The sequence below is a fragment of the Sebastes fasciatus genome, chromosome 17 (genome assembly GCF_043250625.1).
Source record: "Sebastes fasciatus isolate fSebFas1 chromosome 17, fSebFas1.pri, whole genome shotgun sequence".
Classification (NCBI taxonomy): Eukaryota; Metazoa; Chordata; class Actinopteri; order Perciformes; family Sebastidae; genus Sebastes; species Sebastes fasciatus.
The window spans coordinates 3,768,759-3,790,454 of NC_133811.1; the positions used below are offsets into that span (position 1 = coordinate 3,768,759).

Here is a 21,696-nt window from a genome sequence, read left to right on the forward strand (position 1 = left end):
CAATAGGAGGGCGAGTTGAGTTGAGCGCGTGCTCCTGGACCAGGATGTAAACAAAGCAGGCAGCTGTCACGTGGCTGTATAAAGAGCTGTCAGAGGTCCAGCAGAGCTGCTCTCCTCTGTTACACAGCTGCTCTCCTCTGTTACGCAGCTTTGAAAACGGAATCATGCTTAATGACAAAAGTTATAAAACAACCTATATGTTCCTTACAGCTCCCCTCTGCATAAATAAAGGTGGAATGAATAAAATGGCCATGGATGAATGGTGTTCATTGTGTCATTACCACTGATAGCAAATGACCTCTTTAATCTCCATTATTAAGATAATAATGTCTTAATACTGAGGTCATCGGACCAGGTCCCAATAACACCACTAAGAAGGTCAGATCTTTCTTTTTTTTTACAATTTGGATTTTCCATATTTTATTTATTCAACTGTCCAATTCTGTCTGTAGAAATATATTTCCCAAGATAAATCTCTAAATGCTGTTTCAAAGCCTTCTCCACACTGCTATTAATAACACTATAGATCATTTTTCTTTCTTTCTTTCTTTCTTTGGCGCAAAGTTAGTCCAATTTAAATACAATTCTTGAATCAGCCTATGAAATATAAAGAATATAAAAAAATATATAAAATACTTTTCCATAAAAAAATATCGTGGACATGCAGGACCTCAGTATTTTTGTGTTTTATTGTACTTAATGGTTAAAGTGTCATCATTTTAAAGGAAATTAAATTGCCCCAGAGTAGTCTTAAAAGTGTCCATCTCATTGCTTTACCTACTTGGTGAATATCCCAAAATATTTACAGTCTGTTATGTTTTGTCATTTGAATTCAACGACAAATATAAACCAATCTGTTAACAGCCTGAACATTTTGGCTGAAACGTGCACCACCACAGACTTGAAGTAATGTCGCCCCCTCTGGTTAAATGTAGTTTTAAGTCACCAGGGTAAGATAAGGGAAATTGATGTGGAGCAGTTGCAATAAGGTGCAATAAATCCAAAATATAATTATTTGTATGCAATATGATTCATACGTTAGAAAAACATGTGTGCACTATAAGTACTTTTAATGTAATTATCACTATAAATACTGCACTCTGATCTCAATACAACAGCAGCAATTGAACGGCATTATAATGATCGGCAGCATACATTAAGATACCATATGACCTTCAGCTACTACATATTGTTAATTCAGTACGTTGCTTAAGTGTCCATGATGGCACAACATTAAGTCTAAATGTAATGTCCAAATCAAAGACAGAACAGGGTAAATTATTACTACAAATTGCTTCTGTAAGTTTCAGCATCATGAATGTGGATTGACTATTGATACTACAGTCAAGTATCAGTGATAAAGCCACAGGCTTCACTTCCTGTCATGATGCACTGCAGCGAATGGGAAGTTCTCTCAATCAAATATACAGAGGGAACAAGAGAGGAAGCCACACAGTGCCAACAGGCTCAGTAGATGTTGTTCTACATTACAGAGAAGCTGTTTCCCCCTTTCTGTCTACAACATGAAGCTGGTGAAATGCATTTTAATTGTCCAACTGAGCTGTCTTTGTCAAGGTAATGTATACAGTTTTATTTTGTTATTTATTTATTTTTTAATTTTATTTATAAATTTGATATGTAAAAAATATTCACAAACTGTCAGTTAACACTAGCAGCACATAAAGTACATTATTACAATTTACTGTAAATGAAAATCATAAACAACTGAATAACTTGATGTTAAATTATTGTTGTCAATGACGGGAAATCGTAGAAGCTGGTATTGTCTTCTTTTTTTAGCTTTTTTTGCTGCTGTTCATCATAGGAAAAAGGAAGTAACACTATAGATTTAACATGCACAAACTACAGTGGCAAAGATTGCGAAGTTGGCTATACCGTATTCAGTGTATTTCAGAAGAAATATAGTAGTTTGTTTTCGTATTTTTGGTCCAAATATATTTGCTCTTATTTATTTTTTGTAGGTTTGAAATTTATAAAATGCCTTGAAGAAAATTTAGAGATGGTGTGGAGGTTAAAAGTAATCAACAAGGTGAAAACATAGAGAAATGGAGTTCTGGACAGGAAGTGGATCATGTACATTTGTGTTAATTTTGAATATTTTTACATTGATGTATGAATTTGAATAAACACTAATCTTTTAGCACATTCTTTAGGAGCATTGTATTTCACTACACATTCAGTTTTTTGCAAATGCTAAAATTATTTCTGAAACTAGGGCCCTCTTTGTCCTGAGCCACAGCCGCCTGTGGCTCAGAGGGGAGAGCAGGTCGTCCACCAATCGGAAGGTGGTTTGATCCCCGGTTGCTCCGGGTCACATGTCGATGTGTCCTTGAGCAAGACACTTAACCACAAATTGCTCCCGAAGGCATAGCCATCGGTGTGTGAATGAGTATTTATATCAGATCCTGATGGGCAAAGTTGGAACCTTAGCAGCCTCTACCATCAGTGTATGAATGTGTGTGTGAATGGGTGAATGCTGACATGTAGTGTAAAGCGCTTTGAGTGGTCGGAAGACTAGAAAAGCGCTATATTAATGCAAGACCATTTACCATTTGTCAAAACTCTACTGTAATACAGTTGTTTTTTTTACGATTGCTTACAGGTTTTTTTTCAATTGCAAACATACTAAAATGACTCATAAACCATAATTATTGAAACTGACATGCAGAGAGCAAAACCTCAGCCCAAGTCTCCAAAACTCTAAACATGTTTTCTGCTTTGCACCCAATTTGCAACTCAACATTTTGCAACACACTGCACTCTATTCTCTACATAAGACGCATGAATCTGACATAAAGTCACTTGTTTGTTAGTGGAAGTGTATGGATGTACTGAGGCAGTACAACATACTCTGTGTTGTGTAAAGCCAATATATTCATGCACTTTACTCTAACAATATCTCTGAAAAATTCCAACCTAGACTATATCATTAGAAAAGTAGAAAAAAGTGTTTAAGATTGAGCACAGCAGTGTTTAACTGGTTCCAACAGAATCAGATCTTATGAACCATGTGTGTGCCACATGGTGACAAAATTGTGTTTTTATAAATTATTGTATAGTTTTGAATGAAGTGTTTCATTTTGCAAAACATCTGAGGTGTTCTGCTAGTTGTGGGTGTGGGTGTTTGGAATGTGTGCAGTGTTTTGACAAAATGAGCCCCGTTTTAAATGTCGTGCTTTAAGCAATCGTAAAAAAACTGTAATCCGCAGTTGAAAATAGTCCTCAACAAATGCACTATTTCCTCCTGTTTGAGTCAAGTTTGCTAAAAACTACAGTGCCCAGCTCTTTTGGGAAATAACTGAGTTTTTAAAAAAAAAAGTGAAACTATATATTTGTGACACATTTTTAAAGATTTACTTCAGTAGAACTCAGACGGGAGGGAGGTGAGTATTGAGAAACTGACCAGAATAAGAGAATGAAAACATATACACGAAATACAAAATATCTTACATCTCTTGAAAAAGCAAACACTTCATTCAAAACTATATCTACTTTATATCAAGTATAAAACACTATCATCTAGTCTTTGGCATTTTCATTTGTAGCATGCTGTAATTATGGACTATGAACCCAAATGCAATGGGGAAACAAACAAATGTGTTTATTCTCATTTGAATTATTAAACACATTATCCATTTATAAATATACATTATTATTATAAATGATACATTTATTTATAAATAAAAATAAATATTCTCCGTTTATCCATATTCTTGGCCTCCATTGTTGTGCACACAAAAGAGCAAGCCTGAATCCTATTTATAGTGTTTGAACTCTGATTACTAAGTGAACTGATTGGTTACAGGTGTTTTCACAGGTGCATTCTGGGTACAAGTGAATGATAATTGACTTTAGGTATTTCATGTTTAGCAAGCAACACACAGGTTAGTTTTGAATGATGTGTCTAATGTAGATAACTGTGAGTAGTTATTTGCACAAGTGTGTTTTAGAATTTCAAACTTAGTGTAAAGCAGACAATGTTCTGATGTTTTAGCCGACCTGGTCAATAGATAGGCGACATGAGTTAGTGGTATCCTTAATTATGCATACAAGTACCAGTTTTCTTGTCTTGGCAAATGCAAAAAACTGTATTACTTATGTGTGTGTGTGTGTGTGTGTGTGTGTGTGTGTGTGTGTGTGTGTGTGGGCGTGTATTACTCATTTTGTGGGGACATCAATCTGTTTTCATAGTCACAGTGTGGGGACTCCCCTTCCTTGGGGACAAAATGCACATCCTCATAATGTAAATCATTACATTTTAGGGTGAAGACTTGGTTTAAGGTTAGGGTAAGGTTAGGATTAGGTTAAGGTTAGGTTTACGTTAAGGTTAAGGTGGATTAGGCATGTAGCAGTTGTGGTTAGGGTTAGGGTAAGTCTCCAGGAAATGAATGAAAGTCAATATAATGTCCTCTAAAGTGATGGATACATAACAGGTTCGCCTTTGAATCCTTTGAATCCTTTGGTCTGGGTGCTTATGATTCAGTCATATGGAGTGGAAAACATAAAGTTAGTTTTGATGTTAGAAAAAGAAAAAATGTGGTATAGTGAATAATGTGGAAGATTACACATGGCAGTTCATTTATTGTTGGTCTTTGACCTCTTATCATGTTTTACCTACCCTGCACTCCATCCGCTTGCTGAGACATAAAAGTCAGACACTTGGTCAAGTTGTTACCCTTCGAAAGTCCTGTGGCAGACACGTGTGGTGTGTGCAGGCTTGAAGCTCCCACTGTCACTGACAGTGAAATTAATGAGTCTTTTCCTATCTCCATTTCAGCTTTACAAAACCCATCCACTCAAACGGACCCAACTGATGTCCAAGTGACAGCAGAGGGAAATAATACAAGAGGGATAATACAAGAGGAATTCAATAGTAAGTTCCATTTTCTGCAGTATAAATATATTATTCAGGAAGATAATCTTTCTCTTTCTCTCTCTCTAACACACAAACACAGTTACTGTATACCAGAATTTTGTTTTATACTACTTTTGAAACAGAAGAACACTTTATGCGCAGTACGTTGGAATATTCTTGCTCTTATTGTCACAGGATGTGGGGCGACCTGCTTGTGAAACACATCTGCAGGTGCAAATCAAACTGTGAGATAGCAAAGCATTCTCCCACGCAAACTCATGGTTTGCTCTGCAAGCGACCTTTTGGTTTCTGTGCGGCTTTGTGCTAAACTGCACCCTCAGCAACACAGTTTTGTAACCAGAGACATCTCAGTCCAATGCATGTACATTCAGAGTCATTGAAATCTTATTTGCCAAAGTAATAATGGCAATGATATAAATAGTAATAAGCTACATTTCTACTGGAATTTACACAGTAGAACAGAGCAGAAAAATTTAAAGAATACAGTAAATATGAAGGTAAGCTTTACCATGAAAAGGAAGAAATAGGGTTGATATAAATATAAATAAACCAGGGATGTTGCTGTTATATGTTAACCTATGACACCCTTAAATATTAGAAAAGGTTGTAAATGTATTGCAATTGAAAATCACATTTTGAAAATTTCACGCACAAATTGTTGCTATATTAAAGGTCCCATATTATAAAAAGTGACATTTTCATGGCTTTTATATTATAATGCAGGTTTAAGTTCTATATAAATACTGTGAAAGTATCGAAACGCTTAATCCTCAGAGAAATACACAAAGCCCGTATTCAGAAACTGAGCTTTTGAAACAAGCCGTCAGGATTTCTGTCCATTTGTGATGTCACAAATCTACAATATTTAGACCATTTCAAAGTTTTAAACGTAAACATTCTAAATGTGTCCCAGTTTATTTCCTTTTGCAGTGTATGTGAATGACATCAGCTGACAGGATGTAAACATGGACCCAAGCTGTTGCCTAGCAACACAATTCCACTGAAATGTACTAAAACGGAGCGTTTCAGACAGAGAGTGAATACAGGTATATTCAAGCAGATAGCATGAGGAAAATAAGTTTTTTTTAAACATTAAAGTATGTAAATGTGTTCTAATAGAAACCCAAAATACAAATATAAACCTGAAAATGAGCATGATATGTGTCCTTTAATACTATATGGCTGTCAGTCGATTACAATATTTGATCGTGATTAATCGTATGATTGTCCATAGTTAATCGCGATTAATGGCAAATTAATTGCACATTTTTTATCTTTATCAAAATGTACCTGAAAGGGAGATTTGTCAATTATTTCAGTTTTAGCCGCGGGAAAGAACAAAGTCGGTTTTAAAAGTAGTCGGAGGCAAATTTATATCTTTGGCAGAATTGTTAAACGTGGAACATTACACATGACAGATAATTCACTGATGACATGGTCTCCTTTCACCCACACTGCTCTGACCCACGTGCTAACACACAAATTTGACTCTTCAAACGAGTAACTACTCAGTCAGTACATGTGGTTAAATGTGTTTGATGCGGTGTGTTTGGTAGCCTATAAAGACATGATGCTCACACTGTCAATACCAGTGAAAGTAACTACACGACCAATCTCAAAAACACCGTCCTGGTGCTGTAAATACTCACCGTAGCACCAAATGTGTATTAATCCACAGTTGAAAATAGTCCCCAACAAATGCTCTATATCCTCCTGTTTGAGTCAAGTTTGCTAAAAATTACAGTGCCCAGCTGTTTTGGGAAATGACTGAGCTTTTTCAAATGTGAAACTATACTGTATATTTGTGAGACATTTTTAAAAATGTACTTCAGTAGAACTCAGACGGGAGGGAAGTCAGAAAGTATTGAGAAACTGACCAAAATAAGAGAACAAGAATTGATACTTTTGAGTTTTACAGGAATTATCACCACATAAATCATTCTGAGTTTCTGCTTCTGTGTGTCCTCAGGTGACCCTTACGTTCACAAACTCACTGGTAAATGCAGCTTCACGCTCAGGATGCGTGAAAACAGGAGCAGTGATGTGGTGGCATTACCAGCAGACTCTATAGATACGTTGGCTGAACAGATGTGTCGGGATCTCGACTGTGGAAGCGTCTATCATGTGAATAAAAGTAGCTCACCTACCAGTGCCACCTGCTACCACGACTGTTTGTACCGAGACGGTCGTTTGCAGAACTGTTCACAGAGTGTGGGAGGCAACTGCACTGTGATCGCTGAAGCTGTTTGTGGTAAATTCTTTTTAAAAATATTTTTGATTTATTATTATATCCGATATGCTGATTATAGGATTGGGATTAAAAGAAATTATCCTTTTATTTTCCATTTCAAAAACTGAATTGTTATATTTACTTGTGAATTCATAGGCATATCTTTTAAAAAGTGTTCTAGTCCACTGTATTTCTATTAATGTATATTTTATTTATATGTTTGGCTTTTTTGGCAAACATAGCCACCTGTTATATATTACTTTACTTCACTTTTATACTTCTACTCCGCTACATTTTTTGGAAGTCAATATTCTACTTTACCCCATTAGATGTATTTAACATAAACATAAATTACAGTTTCAGAATATAAATCAACTATACCATATATATACAGTATATATATATATGTATATCTGTATATATACTGTAAATATACATATACACATACATACTACTTCTACTACTACACTATGTATATATAGTTTTAGTACTTCTCATTATTACATACTACATTCCTGTCTACACTTCTGTGTACATATATTACTTCTCATCATGCATATACATACTACATCCTGTTTTCATTGTTTTCCCATAGGAAATACAAAATTACAAATTTACATCACTATTTAATATTTACTTATGTTTATATTTAAACCCTATATTTAAACTGCACTATTTTATGCCTTAGATTATCATTTTACTTTTACATTTACTTGTGCGATTTCTCCTTTTATATATACATATTTTATTTTATCATTGTTGAAGGAACCGGAGACCAAATATTTTCATTGCCAATGACTGCTTTGCTGGAATTGACAAATGACAAATAAAGAACCTTGAACCTTGAGATATTATTATGTATTAAACTAACCTGCAGTATATTAAGAAATATAAAAATTAGCCCCACCTTTACCAGCTGCAACTTTAGTGGTGCTTACACATGAAGTAATGCATCACTAATTATAATCAATATGTAACTTAATACTTTATATAATATATTATTATTATTAATAATAATAATAATAATAACAACAATGATCATAATAATAATATTACATTTTATTTATGGGTGCCTTTCGAAACTCTCAAGGTCACCTTACAAGGCAGAGTTAAAATAGATAAAAATGTAACAATAAATAATAAAATTAACAATACAAATTTACAGTGTATCATTTATACACAATTTAGAGTGTATACAATCATTATGTATACATAGCAACTGGATGGACTCTACTGGATGGACTATACTGAAATGGGCCATTCTGCATAATAAGTATTTTACTTTTGGTAGGCTACTTTAAGTATGTGTACTTTTACTTAAGTAAGGTTTTGAATACATGACTTTTACTTGTATTACTACAGCATTTTTTACACTGTAGTTGCCTATTTCTACTTTTACTAATGCTTATGCTTATGTCTCTATACACCACAACAAATAACAATAAATAGTCTACATAAATATATATATAAATAAATAGTCCATATCAGCCTTTCTAGGTTATCTGCCCAGTCAGATATGCTATTCTAATGCAAGTGGTGAACAATAATTTAGATTTTTTTTATTGATTCCTGCATTAATTATGAATGACTATGCACTGATAAAAGATATTTACTAACTTGCAAGGACTGAAATGAAGTCTCCATTGTTCAAGTAGTGTAAATCTGATCGAATAGAGTGCCGTTAAACTATTTCCCAGACTATCTCTGCCCCTCATCATAAGTGATCCAGTGATCATGTCCTCCTCAGGCCACCAGGCTGTGCGGCTGGCAGCCAGCTCAGACCGCTGTGCTGGACGGGTGGAGCTGTGGAGAGATGGGAGGTGGGGCACCGTGTGTGACGACCGGTGGGACCTGCGGGACGCCGACGTGGTGTGCGCCCAGCTCGGCTGCGGTTACGCCCTCAGGGTGACGGGACAGGGTGGCTCCTACCCCCCGGGCAGAGCAGGACCCGTCCACCTGGACGAGCTGAACTGTACTGGCAGAGAGGAGAACCTGTGGGCCTGTCCGGCCGCTCAGGACGAGCCTGACTGCGGACACAAAGAGGACGCTGGAGTCGTGTGCTCAGGTCCAGTTTAGAAAACCTATTCATACAAAGGCCTACTGCAAAAAACAACAACATAAAAATAACTGTTTGGTAGCATGAATAGAAATTTAAAACATTAAATGAGAAAGTTAAAGGGACTGTTTGTAAGTATCAGCAGGGGCGTGTCCAGACATTTTTGATAGGGGTGGCACCAGTGGGGCACTGACTTATGCAGGGGTGGCATGAAGTGTGAGCAGGAGCGCCTGCGCAGACATATACACTCACGTATGCACGCACACACACACACACACACACACAAGAAAATACACACCCACACCCAGATGTCGGCACAGCATTAATTTACCATTTGTGTCTCCACAACCCATATCTACTTCACTTACTAACACTGCAAGCAAGAATAGACCTACTAGTCACAACATTCAGGAAAAGGCAACATACAAATGTGATTGAAAAATACCATACTTTATTCTAACCTCAAAACAACCTTCCAAGGTATGTTATACAGTACATAAAAAAAAGAGAATGCACTTTCTGTATAAAGTGCACTGTATAAAGTGCCAACAAAATTACAATAAATAAGCCTGTTTGGGCAAAACATTTACTTGACAAAACTTGTCACATGTGCCACAATGTAGTAAGTTACCGTAGTATTCTCAGCAACAGAGAAACCTGAACTCCCAGGTATAAACAAAAGTCACATCCCTCCTCACATACCAGCAAAGCTTGTTTTAACATTGTAAAGTGAACTGTTAAATAATGCCAAAATAATTTGTAAATTCCCAAAGTAGGTTACATACAAAAGAAAATCCTTATTCTAAAACAGTCACTTTATAAAGTGCCAACAAAATTAAAATAAATAAGACATCATTCATCACAGGAATCTTCATTTGACTCTGCAATAACACATAGGTTGTCATTAGAATGATAATAAAATGTGCCTAAAATATTAAGCATATTATACTTCATATGAAAAATGAATTGTTAAGACATACCAATAGGTCCGTGCCCGCCAAATGGGGCTGCCACACCACTATCCCCCTGTGCATGGCCTGCAGGAACCTCTGGATTGTCAGCACTGGACACACCTGAAGCAATACAGAGATTGTATCAGTTCATTTATATGTCAAATTGTCACATTTAGGCTTTTCACACCAGTATTGTTAAAAAAATTGTCTACACGCTTAATGACAGTATATGCCACTATAGTATAAGTGAAATATCCCAGTTCGAATCAATGCACATAATGTTTTAAAGAAGGTAAATTCATACATACCCTGATGTGTATGTGATGTTGAGGGTCTTTCATCTTTACCATCCACATGTGACTCTATAATAATACATAAGCTGTGATTAGAATGATAATACAATCAGCCTTTCCTAAGTAAACTAAGTGGTATGTTACAGTCAAACCAAATGAGTAAGTTCAAACATGAGAACAAACTTGAACTATCAGGATTTCACATACCTATGTGTACAGCTGAAGCTGAAGGCTGTTTCAGGACAAGCTGGCTCTCATCCTCTGACTGACTGCTCTGCCTCTGCTCTGGCTCTATTTTGGATTTCTTTCTTTTGAAGAAATCCTTTATATTCTGATTTCTTTTCATACTGTAATAGTCCCATAATGCACGACATTCTTATATGTTGTACAATAGATAATTGTGCATACACACGAATGAAAACGAAATGTAATTGATGTTACACGGGTCTAACATAACAATGTTACGCAGTACAGAATAGCTAAATGTTAGCTTTAGCATCGTTGACAGTCAAAACAGTGTTTGCTAATGAGATGAGATGATGACAGCCTTGTGCCAATTACAATAAAAAGAAATAAAACAAGACAGGGTAAATGTTTAGCTTATTACCGTTACAGCTTTTAACTACAGGCACAGTAAGTGTAGTAAAATGTAGGCTACTCACATCTTTCACGACGACGCTCCAGAGACGTGTTGCTTCGATAGACTGACTGTAGAAAAAAAGTTTGTTTCACCTGTAGGTTCACCGGCTCAAACTTCTTCTTCTTCGCGCCTTTATTTTTGCAGGCTACATACTACTTTAGCGCATCTCTGCCTCTCAGGTTTGAGAAGGAACTGCAACTCTAAACAAGAGTGCAGTTTACATTCAGTGCCGTGGCCCGCCTCTGACTGGGCATATAGCCAATCATATTTTAAAATATTGGGGTGGCACTTGGGGTGGCCAATCAGATTTCAGGGGTGGCCTGTGCCACCCAAGGCCACTCCCTGAACACGCCAGTGAGTATCAGAAATGCTTGTTAACAGCATCACCTGTGGCCGTTAAGTCAACGCAAGTCAGCGTCCTGTTGCTCGGGCTCACTCTTGCTCTACATGGACATGAACGAGCATCGCTCAAAACAGTGAGGTGACACACGTCAGCTAAAACCACAATATAACTCTATATTTCAGCTGCTTGGCAGTAATGTTAGCTGACCAGACGAAGGTCTCTCCATGAATCACTGCTGATCCTAGTGTTGGCTTTTCCTGCTTCAGCCTCCTGACCGCGACCGGATGGAACGGGGGAGACACCGGAGTTTTGGTTGGAGACGATAACGTTTCTCTCTATGGAGCCCCGTCGCTTCACAAGACACGGGAAACCTCTGTTCTGGAGGAGCTGCAGCAGTTATTTCTGCACAAACGTTCACTAGATATTCTCAGAGCTACGAAGTCTTCTGCAGTGTGTAGTGTGCGCGCATGCACGTGAGAGTGGAGCGAGCTGAGTGAAGGCAAGCAGGCAGGCAGAGGAGCTGAGTACAGCAGAGACTCCGGCCCTGGAGACCAAAGCTACGGTCTCCCCCGCGTCCTCCGACCGCGGCCAACACTGTTTAACAGACGGGCTTCACTAGATACAACCAAGAGGTTTTGGTGCTTCCATGTAGTTTGTGTTGGAGTCTGAGTCTGAACAGCGTAGACACACGCGAGTGCGCATGGGAAACCGACCCGGATGAGGTGCTTCGAGCTAAATGCAAACATCTTAGTGTAGCTAGTTAGCATGCTAACATTTGCTAATAATTAGCACTGATTGAACAGAAACTGGCCTACAGGTGAGGCTGATGGGAATTAGTTTTGCAGGTATTTTGTTATAAACTAAAGTATTTTTTTTAATTGTATTATATAATTACAATTAGATATAAAATGGTGTGTATTAATAATAATGTATAATCTTCTGGCAATCCTTCCAATAGTTGTTGAGACATTTCACTCAAAACCACAAATGTGAACCTCATGGTGGCGCTAGAGGAAACGTTAAGGGATCACCAAAGTCAGGGGGATTCATCCTCTGGGGAACATGAATGTCTGTACAAAGTTTCATGGCAAACTATCTAATTCTATCTAATTCTTCTAATCTAACAAAGTGGTGGACAGACAGACCAACATTGCCATGTAGTCAAATTGAGTGTAAATTTGCCCATTAAATACCCACCTTATGTAGGTTATAACTTTAAATGTAAACTACCCTCAGGTTCATAAAATCCCCAAAGAAAAAATAACAAGTACATGACTTCAGTGTCTTCAATGGTGATATCATAAAGGGAATTATTCACACAACATTAATCTACTTCAGAGAATACTGTATTTATCTTCCTCTAATTCTCCTCCTCTTCCTCTGCAGAGATGAAAGCAGTCAGACTGACTGGAGGTCTGGACCGTTGCTCTGGTAAAGTGGAGGTCCACCGTAATGGCAGCTGGGGTGCGGTGTGTGATAACTGCTGGAATAAAGACATGGCCTCCATGGTGTGCTCCATGCTGCAGTGTGGTGAACCGCTGAAATTCTCTCAGTTTCTTCCTCCTCTCGCCCTCAACAACGGGACACAGTGGTTTTACCAATGCAGTTCAAATATGCAGAATCTGTGGCAGTGCATGGAGTTCGTCAACAAACCACATCTGTGCATGTCCGCTAAAGCATCCGGCGTCATCTGTAATGGTGAGTGACACAGTGTCTGTGTTTGTTAATGAAGTAACAACAACATAGGTATAGGTCTAGAGTTGGCTTCGTATTAGGCAACAAGACCTGATGTCTTGGCTTTGACACAGTAAAATAGGGGGAACAGCACATGAAAATGGTTTGGCAGAAATATTCATCTTTTTATACTTATACAAAATGAACAAAACATGAATCAAAAGCAGCAACATGTTTTTTATTATTTTAATACAGATAATTTTCATTTGTTTCCAGCTATTTTTGAGTATAAAAATATATTCTCATTTCATTATTTGACTTTTTTGTCAATAAATCAATAAATAGCTGGTGACTTACAGATGTCTTTTAAATTATGTTTTGATCATAGCTATATAACGAGATGGATAAACCCCTCTGTAAATCTTCAAGATTTTAGCTATTTGTAAGACCGGACCAGAATTCTGCACTCAATTTTTATCAACTGAAAATTTAAACTAACATACAAATGTTTGCACTTTCAGGTGATATTTTTTTCCCTTTCCATTAAGTAATAACGAAGGCCATAGTTATGGTGTAAAATAATTTGCATTTGTGTCCTAAATAATTATTTAAATTTAAATTTTGCTTAAAATTATGATACTTTTGTCCTGCAGGTTCCCTGGGGTTTCCTTCAGCCACCACCACCACCATACCTAATGTAACCGTAATGACCGACTGGACGACCGGTAAATATATTAGCTTTTTATCTTACTTAAAACAGACATACTGTATATCACATTATGTTTATAAATGATACTTTCAATATTCTAAGTAGGACAACAAAATATGGCTCAGTATGTTTTAAAAGTCACATGAACAAACACTGAGAATTATAACCAACCATGTGATTCTTTAATAAACTACCAGAAAGTATGAGAATGATGTGTATTTTTTCTTTCTGTCCATCCCAAAAGGTGTAACCTCAGACGGTTGTGCTAAAGGATTCTCGTTAGATTCTACACTGCTTCTCAGCATCATCGCTCTGGCTCTTCTCCTCCTCGTGGTTCTCATTACAAACTCGATGCTCTGCTGCCATTACAGGAGAAGACACGGTTGGTTCTCCTCACCTCAAGTCTGTGCTACAGTCTCACTGCTCTCATGATTTCAGTACCTCTGCACCCGATTTACCATCAGTTCTAGAAACTAAGGTTTGCTTTTGCCACCAGGAGCTGTGAACAGAATCAATGAAATCATCACATTCTGTTTTTGATTATTATGAAGCTTCAGTTACAGATGCCTTGTGCTCTTCATCAGATTAAAGTAAATGAAAAACAGTGTGCGTTCTTCGATATACTTCTGATAATGTTCATTCTGCAAACAGTTTTGCCTTAATTTCCTTCATCAGAGTGGTAGAGGAGCTTATTCTTTAAAAAAAAAAAAAATCAATTCAGAATTTCTTTATATTTAAAAAAAACAGACTTAAATATTTGCATATATTTGTATATTAATGCAACTTTAAGAACAATATTAACATATTCAAAGAGTCTGGATTTTTCAATGAAGCATTAGATGTGTTTTAAGAATACAAGGTACAAGGTACAACTTTTCGGAGGAAAAAAAAACACATCAGACAAATTATTATTCAAATGTCTTAAAACATGTCTGAGAGGATCTGTAATCTCAACAACAGACTACATATCAACAAAGTCTCCATCTCATTTGTCCTGAAAATATTCCAACAGTATTCCAGTTTTTCAAAACACAGCATACTGTATCTAATTTAATCCCAACTCTTCAGTCTATTGATATCTCCAACTCTCATTTTTAAGATAAAAAATCCTTCTGTCAGACAGTAGACATTCCAGACAGTTAAACACAAAGCATGAATTAAATAAGATAATAATTCTCTATATCTTGGTAATTGTGTCCGCAGCGTACTTGCTCCAGCAGACTCGCACCAACCCACGACCTCCCTCTGAACATCATCACAACAGCTACCAAGACACTGTCGACCTCGTCAAGGTCACTTCCAACCCACTGCAGACAGAAGGTCAGGGACTGAACATTTCCAACAATATGATAAATAAAAAGACTGAATGTGTGAGCAGAATGTAATACATTGGATACTAACACAACTTACTCTTTTCTTTCTTTACACCATATATGTATTTATATACATGCACAAGTTGCAGAATTGTCCAGCGTTTACACCGGAAATAGTCGTCTCATGAAGTCATTTTCTTTGTGTTTGTCTCTAAAAGTCCCCTCCAATCCCAGGTATCTTTGGACCCAGCTTAGTAGTGTTGACAGCACGTCAGTAGATACAGACTATGAGCAGTATGAGCCAAACAATGACCCGTCTGTCCCTTTATCAACCTTTCGGAGTGAGCTATGTTCTTTTATTTCCTTTTGTATTCATTCCTGTGTGCTTCTCAGTCTTTGCCTCTTAAGATCTTCTCTCCCTGTGCTGCTGCATGTTGCGGTTGAAGCTGCTCTGCCATGCATGTGTGTGTGTGCGGTCTTTGCAGATCAATGCTGTTTGCACCGAATGCTTGCAGGATGGTTTGTGATTAAAACAATGCCTCCTGTGCATCGTTTTGTATCCAGATTCTCAGAGGTACAGAGCAGACGTGAACCCTTTGATGAGGCCCTCAGGTCTCGACAGCCTCTTCGAGGAAGGTGAGTCACTGTTGGATGCCACAGAAACAAAGATGTTACACAGATCTCAAATACACACAATAATATGTAATCGTCTGTGAGGCAGAGGATGGCACAAACATTGAGAGAATTAACCATGACATATTACATTTTCTCGCAATAAACATTAAAACTTTTTTTCCGTTTTAGTTTAAACTATAGACCTACATGATCCCTTTCACAAGAGATAATTCATTTAATTTGTATTTTTTTAATTATTCTTGTGTCTTTAATATTACATTCTAATTTTCATTTTGCAGCCCCTGAACCCACAGAGGAAGTGATGGGAGTCTTTAATGGCGACCCCGCAGAGGCTCAATATGCCAGAGTGTCAAGGATCACAGTGGACTCATTTGATACCTCCAGTACCTCCTCCGGGGAATGCTACGAAAACACAAACAACGGCTATGTCAAGGTCACTCCCGGTCAGTCGGAGTCATTCACCTGCTTCCCTTCAGCCAGTACCTTGTTGTAATGTTGCCGTAAAAATGAACTAAGGGACTGTACACAAATGAATTGTACGGAAATGAAATGAGCTAACTGGCTGTTGGTATCAGTCTTCTCTTGTAACTCTTGGCAAGAAAGGGAATTAGCTAAACTAATTTATTCCTTTAAGATTTGAAATTAGGCTCCACCATAATAAACTCCTTCCTATTTCAGTTAATAGTGGGTGAGGGTGTTGCAGCTCTTTTCTCTCTAAAGAAAATGATAACACTGGGCAGTGTTTAGCTTTTTAAATATAAGATTCAGCAATATTTTTTGTATGGTCCCTAAACTAAATCTGTGGGTATTTACAGCTTAGAGTCAAGAAAAACACACTCATGACTTAGAGGAAGGAGGATATGAAAGACAACCTGAAACTGTCTCAAAAAGGTTTCCACACGATAGATACAGTAGTGTAGTGTTGTCACTTGTGCTCTCACAAATTACAGAGCCAGGAGCAGGCCAGTCATCTGTTGCCAACGATGCTTTTGACCCTTCGAGGTTCACCTACAGCAAAGATCAACTTTACCCCGGACAAGAAACCAACCTGCAGAATTCAGGTAAATTTCATTAGTGTGACACTTGTGGAAAAAATGTGATCATCATCATCACATTTGCTGATCTTTATTATTGTCCGATCATTAGGTGATGAAGATGACGGCCCCCTCTACTCTCCTGTGAGCCCCGACCAAAACTCTTCATCTGACGATGACTACGATGACATCGACACAGCATAGTAACCAGAGGAGGTAACTCACAGACCGGAGATTGTGGAACGGAAGCTGCAAAACTGCAGTGAAAGGAAACATGTACTGTACTGTGAGACCAACAACCTGTTTAGACTGAGTAAACCCAATGAACCCATTTAGTGATTTACAGGCTAAAAAAAGTCTACACATTTAAAACTGGACTAAATTTGGTTAAAAAGTGTAGGTTTAGGTTACTTATAACCATTGTTTCAACAGCATTACAATGGCTACACTTCCTTGTGTGCAATAGACAACACTGGAATGCTGTTGATAGAGTTATATGTGGCCTGGGGATCTAAAAATTAAACCAAATTCAGACAAATTTTGACCCAGATTTCATCACTGACTTTTGACCTGCAACTTACTAAATTACTCTTTCCTGTGAACAACAATAATTTAGTGTTTTGCAATTGCTAAAACACAATTTCTTAAACTTTGTCGAAACTCTACAGACAAAATCCAAAACATATACATGAAATACAAAATATCTTACATCTCTTGCAAAGGCTAATTCTTCTTTCAAAACGACATAAACTCTTCTAAAAATGGTATTCTTGCATCACAACTTTACACACAAACATAAAAGAAATAGTACTTTCCAGATGCCAACTGCACAGTGATGTGCTAAGAATAAAACACTATTTGGCATTTTCATTTGTAGCATGCTATAAATATAGGCTACGCACACAAATGCAATGTGTTTATTCTCAATACTCATATACTCATAACACACAATGACTTTAACTGAAGATGACATGAACATAGTTACTGTATTATACTGTAAACCAAATACAATATATTGCAATCACAGTCCTCTACGGTACGTTCACACCAAGCGCGAAGCGAACTTTTCGTGCAGCGCCATTACATACAAAGTCAACACAAAGAGGCGAATAGACACGAATTCCCGCCGGGTGACGCAAATGGCGTGACGCTAAATTTAGCGTCATTCATTCCCTGAAATATTTCAACTCGAGCGAGAAATTTGCGTAACGCTGTGTCTTGAAAGTCTCTCAGAGTTGAGATTCTCCTCCGGTCGTCACTGACGTCCTGACGTTGTTCAATCAGAAATGGAGGAAAAAAATATTGTAGCTGTTTGTGGGCATCCAGAGCTACGATAGTACCTCATATCTGTACAGAGACCGGACAAAACTCTGTGTATATATGTATGTGTATAAACCACAGACTGTCTATGGTAGAAACAACCACAAAGTAGTTTGCTTGTCGTCTTGCGGACAGACTTGACAAAGCATGAATTCAGTTATTACTTGTATACTTTGATTCGTTTACAATAACGTTGCTGCTGTATTTATGCTTAGATGACGTTATGTTGAGTGTTGATGGAGCAGCTACAATGTTAGCATAGCCTAGCACGGATCAATCCAAACTCCATTCAGAAAACAAGCATTTTAAAAGTTGTTTGCTTGTCGTCTTGCTCCTTCTCCTCTCTGACGTGTCTAGCGCGAACGAACACAAATGATACCGACGTTCCAACTTGCACGAGTAAAGCGAGGCAAAAATCTGCTTCGCTCTTGGTGTGAATGCATGTTGTGCACACCAAAGAGAAAACCTATTTATAGTGTTCAGTTCCGGATTTCTTGGTGATCTATTTGGTTACAGGTGTTTTCACAGGTGCAACCTGAGTGCAAATGATTGATAAATGAGTGTGGTATTTCAATAACATTGTTTAGCAAACAACACACACAGGCTTTTAATTTTGAATGACGTGTCTAATGTAGATAATTGTGTATTTTTTTTGCAAAAAGTGTGTTTTAGAATTTCAAACTTGGAGTAAAGCAGACAATGTGTTTATGGTTTAGCAGACCTGAGGCCTGTACTACGAAGCCAGTTCAACATCCCCAGGGTATCTTCTCATTATCTGGCTTAACTAACCCTAACAACCGAGATCCCACTGAGCGGTCCTACGACGCTGGTTATCAACTCGGTAAATAAACCCAGAGTTTCTCAGTCTGGCTATGAGCGCGTTCACATGAACGGGGAGGTGTTGGCAGCATCCGACCAATCACAGACATGGACAAGTCTACTGACCAATCACAGACATGGACAAGTCTACAGACTTGCAGACAGACAGGCAGATCGGCTCATTTTACAAAGGAAGAGTAAATTATATTAGACAAATACGAAGAAGTTAAACACTTAAACCAGACTCAAAATCAACACAGTTGAAGCTGCCAAATGCAGGAAGGACAGCTGGTGAAAGATAAAACTCCCAATGTGTGAATGCGTGAATTAACAGACTTATTAATTTAACGGAAAACTGAAAAGTCAGATACAGTCGTTTGGATATAAATAGCTTTAAGAAAAATCAAGGATGGATGGGTTACACATCATTATGCCCATTATTAAATTAGAGGCATCTATGATTATTTTAACCTTCTTTCAGCTGGGTCCCCGTCTCCGGCGGTGTGAAACGCACTTGAGAGCAAGTAAAAAATAAATATAAAAACATAATTCAAAGTGGTAAACACCCACAGCATAAATCCAGCTGTCTTTCCTGCATCTGTCAGTTTAAACTGTGTTGTTTATAGCCTGGATTATGACTTAAACTTCTTCATATATGTGTAATATTACCATACGATCTGCGCACTGAGCTCTGATTGGTGAGTAGGAGGTGCTTTTATACGAGCTGATCTCTTATCTGGAACATAACCTGCTCCGGAGCAGGTTAGCCGTTCAGCATAAGTCACCATGGTGATCTACCCCGGTAAGAAGTGAACCACCTTCGTAGGACGGAAAACCCTGAAGGGTTAACCATGAAGTTACCTCGCTAATGCCAAATCCTGCTTTGTAGTACAGGCCTCTGGTCAATAGATAGGTAACATGAGTTAGTGGTTTCAGTAATTGTGCCACACAAGTACCAGTTTTTGTGTCTTGGCAATTGTCAATTGAAAAGTTCAATGTACAGCTGTTGAGACTCAAAATGTGATTGACTCACTGCAGGTAATCCATCATAATGAGTTGTTTTTTCCAGTTGTGAGCACACACTGTTTTGAAAACTCATTAAATGCTGCATTTAATGACACTCAGGCATCTGACAGTCAGATGCCATTGAGAGTTGGCTATGATGCTAATTATTGTCCAAAAATCCAACCCTGGAGACAAATGAGAAGCAAATTTGGATGATGTGAAAAGGATAATAATGAGTGATTTTAGCTCATGTTTTGCATTGAAAAGTTAGAGCTCACTCTGTAATGTGTCATGTCCAAGCATGCTGGACGTGCACTTTTTAAAACAGTCCCTGCTTTCAGCTCCATTGCCATGCAAATATAATTTTACAAAGAAATACGACAAAATGTTCACTGTGATGGATTAGCTACCTAAAGCAAGTTTCAAGTCTCATTACATGAAAACATTGTTGAATTATTGACACATTGAATGAAAATGACTGCCTGGAAGGTAGGAAATCAAACTGAGAAGTTGTTTAGGTGATCTTTGAATGTAGAAGCAACTGTAACATATGTACATTTTTTTTAAAGATTTTTTTAAATATTTAACTAATGCGTTTGCAGAGCAGAATAATAACTAGTATGTATTCAAACTAGGGCTGTCAATCGATTAAAATATTTAATCGCGTGATTGTCCGTGGTTAATCGTGATTAACTGCAAATAAATTGCACATTTGTTATCTGTTCAAAATGTACCTTAAAGCTGAAGTAGGCGAGATTGGTGCAAATATGATTAAAAAAAGTTATTTTTATAAAACGGTCGCTATATCGTGACAGTAGTACATGAAACAGGTAACCTGAAAAAAAATCATGTTCCTCTGTGTCCTCCGGTGCTCCTAACTGCATTTTCAAGATTTCACAGACCGGAGGAAAACAAGCAGTCAGAGCTGATCTGAGGTCTGCTGTCCAGCTGCTGTCTATGAGAGTCGGCTGTCAATCGCTCGCAAACTCCGACCAAACGGTCAAACTAGGCAGCGCTGATCAAATATGAATCAATATTGTGTTACGTTAATGCCTGTTTCTCTCATCAAATGTTCTCAGAATCATCTTGTAGTGCACGGTTTAGCTGTAAAATGAGAGAGTTTGTGACCCGGCAGACATGTTGAGATCAGGTTGAGATGGCTTGAAGGAATCCCAAGTACCGCTCACATGACCGGAGCACAGCCAATAGGATCGCTCTCTCTCTGAAATTACCTGTGATTGGTCAAAGTCCTCTGGGTACCCATAGAACCCATTTTCATTCACATATCTTGAGGTCAAAGGTCAAGGGACCCCTTTGAAAATGTCCATACCAGTTTTTCTTCCTCAAAATTTAGCGTAAATTCAGAGCCTTATTTAGCCTCCTTCGCCACAAGCTACCATGGTCACATAGCATCGGTTGGTACCGATGGATTCATCAGGTTTTCTAGTTTCATATGATGCCAGTATCTTTGCTCTAGCTTTTAAGGCCCGCTACAACCCCCGAAAGATCGATTGCGTTAATGCGCTAAAGAAATTAGTGGCGTTAAAACAAATTTGTATTAACAAATTTGTATTGTGTTTATTTTGACAGCCCTGATTCAAACAATGTGCTAATGTTTGCTTTGTATCTTCCAGTGGATATAAGTACATTCAAACTATTGAGTTCCAACATAATCTGTAAAATTGTGATGTGCACTATGTGGCCAAAGGTATGTGGACACCCAAACATAACACCCATATGTAATTGTTGAACATCATTCTAAAACCATGGGCAT

The 21,696-nt window shown here is 37.7% G+C and overlaps 1 protein-coding gene across 3 annotated transcripts in view; it reads left to right on the plus strand.

Annotated features, from left to right (window-relative positions):
* Positions 1-1,431: 1,431 nt before the first annotated feature.
* LOC141754942 (T-cell differentiation antigen CD6-like) overlaps positions 1,432-21,696 on the plus strand; it is a 30,211-nt gene continuing 9,946 nt past the window's right edge. The window contains exons 1-13 of one of the 3 annotated variants that reach the window (XM_074614406.1): positions 1,432-1,575; positions 4,799-4,894; positions 6,867-7,148; positions 8,875-9,192; positions 12,799-13,110; positions 13,740-13,811; positions 14,040-14,177; positions 14,999-15,115; positions 15,327-15,449; positions 15,673-15,744; positions 16,023-16,187; positions 16,695-16,805; positions 16,891-17,316. In XM_074614406.1, coding sequence (XP_074470507.1) covers positions 1,524-1,575; positions 4,799-4,894; positions 6,867-7,148; positions 8,875-9,192; positions 12,799-13,110; positions 13,740-13,811; positions 14,040-14,177; positions 14,999-15,115; positions 15,327-15,449; positions 15,673-15,744; positions 16,023-16,187; positions 16,695-16,805; positions 16,891-16,982 — 1,950 coding nt within the window. In that variant the 5' untranslated portion in view covers positions 1,432-1,523 and the 3' untranslated portion in view covers positions 16,983-17,316. Of the gene's footprint in view, positions 1,576-4,798; positions 4,895-6,866; positions 7,149-8,874; positions 9,193-12,798; positions 13,111-13,739; positions 13,812-14,039; positions 14,178-14,998; positions 15,116-15,326; positions 15,450-15,672; positions 15,745-16,022; positions 16,188-16,694; positions 16,806-16,890; positions 17,317-21,696 lie in introns of those variants that run through there. The other 2 variants (XM_074614407.1, XM_074614408.1) reach the window with 2 other exon arrangements.